Here is a 4,125-nt window from a genome sequence, read left to right on the forward strand (position 1 = left end):
CTCAGCCTCCTGGGTAGCTGGGACTATAGGCACACGCCACCACACCTGGCTAATTTATGTATTTTCAGTAGAGACGGGGTTTCACCATGTTAGCCAGGGTGGTCTGGATCTCCTGACCTCGTGATCCACCCACCTCAGCCTCCCAAAGTGCTGGGATTACAGGCACCTCTTTTATGCTCAATTTGCATGCCAATGAGAGGCAATTCTTCAAGGGAGAAATAATAATTGACCAAAGCCGGGGAATAAGCAAGAAAAGCCATTTGAGCCGCTGCTACTCTTCAGTCCAGCTGTGACACAGGCCTCCAGCAATTCCCAGGCCTCTTAGGAGATCCTGGGACCTCACCAAGAGGGAAAGAGAAGAGCTGGACCCTGGGCCTTAGCCAGAGTGGCTTCACTTGTGTGGGATTCCAGAAAAGACAAATCCATTCACTAGTTTCATAGTCATCCAGAGCCCAGTTAGAGGTCTCAGTAGAATCAAAGACTAAAACCTTTGTCCTGTGACCCTGAGGAAAAGTTCAAGGAAATGGAACAGCCACGGGGGTCTGGGGAGGTACAGGAGGCACCATCTTCAGCAGAGAATACAGATCAAAGGTGCTGTTCGAGGCATCATTCTGATTCCCTCAGCAAAAAACACTCTGCCCCATCTGATTGCCATTTCCCTAAAGAAATCCAAAGCTCCTGCCAAGATGCCCCAAGTACTTCCTCTGGAAAGCCACATAGCCCAAGCCACCCAGAAAACAATGCCCCAGGCATGGAAATTCCTGCCACCAGGGGTTGCTCTTAGTTACCCAAAGCAAAAAAAAAGTCACTTTGAGTCTCAAGGTTTTGCAAAGCTATCAAGTAGCCTGTGAGCCAAAGTTTCATTGTCTGTGACAGGGGTCTCTCATTCAATTTTGCACTTTTGTTCCATAGAGTTCCTGTTCATTTGTTTCCCTTAGGGCCTGTCATGATAGACTCCTGGGAGCTGGGTTCCAATTGTTCAGGGTTTTTCTGACCAAATTCACAGCCTGTTTGTGAGTTGAACCCGTAAGCAGTTATTAAGTGCCCCCAGCGTGCCTGGCCTGTGTCCATGCTGGACACCAGGTGCTCGAGTCTGCTGGACTACTGCTTGCATCCCCTAAAACTATGAGTGTGGGGCCAACAGGGGGAGAGGCCCAGGAGAGAGCCCCGGCAGGGAGCCCTAGGGCCTGGCTGTGGCTCTTAACGAGAGTCAGTGACCAGCCAGGCATGGTGGTTCACGCCTATAATCCAGCACTTTGGGAAGCTGAGGTGGGTGGATCACCTAAGGTCAGGAGTTAGAGACCAGCCTGGCCAATATGGTGAAATCCCGTCTCTACTAAAAATACAAAAAATGGCTGGGCATGCTGGCGGGCGCCTGTAATCCCAGCTACTCGGAAGGCTGAAGCAGGAGAATCGCTTGAACCCAGGAGGCAGAGGTTGCAGTGAGCCGAGACCGTGCCACTGCACTCCAGCCTGGATGAGACTCCATCTCAAAAAAAAGGCAGTGACTGATGGGCCACCACATCCCACTGCCACAGCTGGTTTCTGGGATTCATGCACCAGCCTCCCTGGGACGAAGGGCTTGGGTGGCTTTGGTAATTGTGTTCTCAGTCCTCTGTTTCATGGTCCAGTGCCCGCAACAGCCACCATACTGGGATACGGACTCCACTTAGCCACAGATTAGACACTGATAAACCCCTGGGAACCCTTGATGTTTTCTATTTTCAGTTCTGACAATGAAGATGCTCTGGAGTGTGGCTGGAATGGAAGTCCATAATTCCTAATTTCATCTTTGGGCAGGAAATCAGGATGAACTTTTCAATCCTGCAGGCCTAGCCAGTCACAGAGAGGTCTGTGAACCACTGCTTGGAATGTCTCACCACTGGGGACGATATCATGGGTTTAAGCATCCAGTTTCCAAAGCAAATGGGGCAAAGCTAATGCTGGAGCAGGCAATGAGCAGGGCAGGCCTTGGGCTGCATCGGTCCTCCAGAGCCAGCCTCCTACCTGGATGCGTCTCTGTGGTCAGGGCTTCTGGGCGCGTCCTGCTGCTTCCTTTTTATATTCTGACTGTTCCCCGGTGGCTGTGTGGACCTTGGAGTCTGAGCTGATGAAGTCCTCTGAGCCAGGAGAAAGAGAAATTGGAAAGGAAATCAGATAGGAGTCTCTGAAAACAGAAAAACATTTATCAACAGAGCCCCCACCACAGCATTCAAGATAAAGTCGTTCACTTGCTCTGCCATCCAACGAAGCACCTACTATGTGTGGCACTGAGCTAGGCCTTGAGGATATATGGGGAGCAAAGCAAAGGTGGCTGCTGCTCTCATCCAGTGGGGAAGAAACAAAGGCAAACAAGCAGTAGCCGTTCCAACTGAGTGCTTTAGTAGAAAACCAAAACTGGGGACACCTACCACACTTTGGGGTCACTAGATCCCTAGGAGAAGTAGAGCCAGTTAAACTAAGACTTGAAAGTGTCCAATTTGTTTGCGGCACTCCTGAGATGAAAACACACTTTCCTCCCTCCACACCGATGGCTTCACATACCAGAATTCAGCTGGAAACCTATAGGGAAAAAAACTAACTGGAAGAAGAAAATGACGAACCCTTGGAAATTCGGACCCAACCACTTGGGATCCCAACCCCTCTGAGAGGTGGCCACCTTTTCTTCCACTCCAGGATAAGCTTGTCCACTGGTTAGTGGATTTGTTGTTGTTGTTTTTATAAACCATATTCCTACAGACTAGTTGATTTTTTAAAACCAGGATGCAAAAATATAAGGCTCAGTCAAAACTAAATCATAGGACAGAGATGAGATTAAAAAAAAAACAAAACCTTATTTAAATGATGCTATTTTCGTGTAATATAAAAATCAGAAGAAGGGGAAGGGCTTCTGTAAGCCCCAAGCCGTATTTCCCAAAGCAGTGACTGTCTTTCATTTTGTTTCCCCAGCGGTGACCCTGTGCCCCCACCCCAAACAACACACACCCCTCGTTCTGGGATGAGGTCTGCCTTCTTCTAGGAACAGGTCCACCCATACCCTCCATCCCTGAGATTCTCGTGGAAAATGCCCGTCATAGTGCCCCATGTCCCTGCCCACTGGAGTGTACATGAGACTCAGGCCAAGCCAGGACCTTCTATGGGATTCCCTGAAGAACGAGAGCAGTTCTGGTGGGGGCGTTCTATAGAAGGTGAGTGCGGGAGTCACCTGCAGCCGTTTCCAGCTGTGGTGGAAGAAGCTGCCACAGCAAGAGACAGCAGAGCTTGCAGGCAGAGAAAAGTTGAGATGCCAGGCAGAGGGAGCAGCCCCGCTGGGGCCAAAGCCTCATTCTGCCCTAGCCATCTGGGGGCTCTATGATGAGGCCGCATGCATTGCCCTTTTCACCTTAGTGGGTACAAGCTGAATTTCTGTCACTAGCAACTAAGAGTGCATTCCCCGGTCCACCTCTCATCCAGATGAGCTGCACCAGATCAGCTTGGAGGAAAACAAAGTATTCCCTGGTCAAACACCTTTGACAAGTGCTAATAATATAGGCCTCTTTTAGAAATTCACAATGCACATTAGCATAGTCAAGATTCTGAGTTCTACAGCAGAATAACTTACCGAATTTTAACTCAGAGTTCGCCAGAATTTCTTGACCACAGGACTCTTTGTTTATGTACCACAGTTTAACATCTTATAGAACTCGTGTTATGTGGAACACACATTTGAAGACAGCACAAGACCTCATTTCTTTCTAGCTTGCTTAAATCTAGCAGATGGTGCAAATCTGTAGGACAGACATTCCCTAGCCCATGGGCACCTTTGTGAAAATCAGAAGGTGGCACTCTTCTGGGCCAAATGCATGGCCTAGAAGCAGACAATGCCATTGTGTGAATTAGAAACAGCTTCCCCAGCCAGGTGCGGTGGCTCATGCGTGCGATCCCAGCACTTTGGGAAGCAGAGGTGGGAAGATTGCTTGAGCCCAGGAGTTCAAGACCAGCCTGGACAACATGGTGAAACCCATCTCTACAAAACAGAAACAGAAATAAACAGGGGAAAGGAAAAGAAAGGAAGAGGGAGAGAGGGAGGGAAGGAGAGAGGGAAGCAGGGAAGGAAGGGAGGGATGGAGGAAGGGAGGGATGGAG

The 4,125-nt window shown here is 49.4% G+C and overlaps 1 protein-coding gene across 2 annotated transcripts in view; it reads right to left on the reverse strand.

The window, feature by feature from the left end:
- TACC2 (transforming, acidic coiled-coil containing protein 2) overlaps positions 1-4,125 on the reverse strand; it is a 278,122-nt gene that overhangs the window by 217,481 nt on the left and 56,516 nt on the right. For both annotated transcript variants that reach the window (XM_011930241.1, XM_011930240.1), the window contains exon 3: positions 2,008-2,120. In XM_011930241.1, the coding sequence (XP_011785631.1) occupies positions 2,008-2,120 (113 nt within the window). The remainder of the gene's footprint in view (positions 1-2,007; positions 2,121-4,125) is intronic.

This window comes from Colobus angolensis, unplaced genomic scaffold, assembly GCF_000951035.1.
Source record: "Colobus angolensis palliatus isolate OR3802 unplaced genomic scaffold, Cang.pa_1.0 Scaffold85, whole genome shotgun sequence".
Taxonomy (NCBI): domain Eukaryota; kingdom Metazoa; phylum Chordata; class Mammalia; order Primates; family Cercopithecidae; genus Colobus; species Colobus angolensis.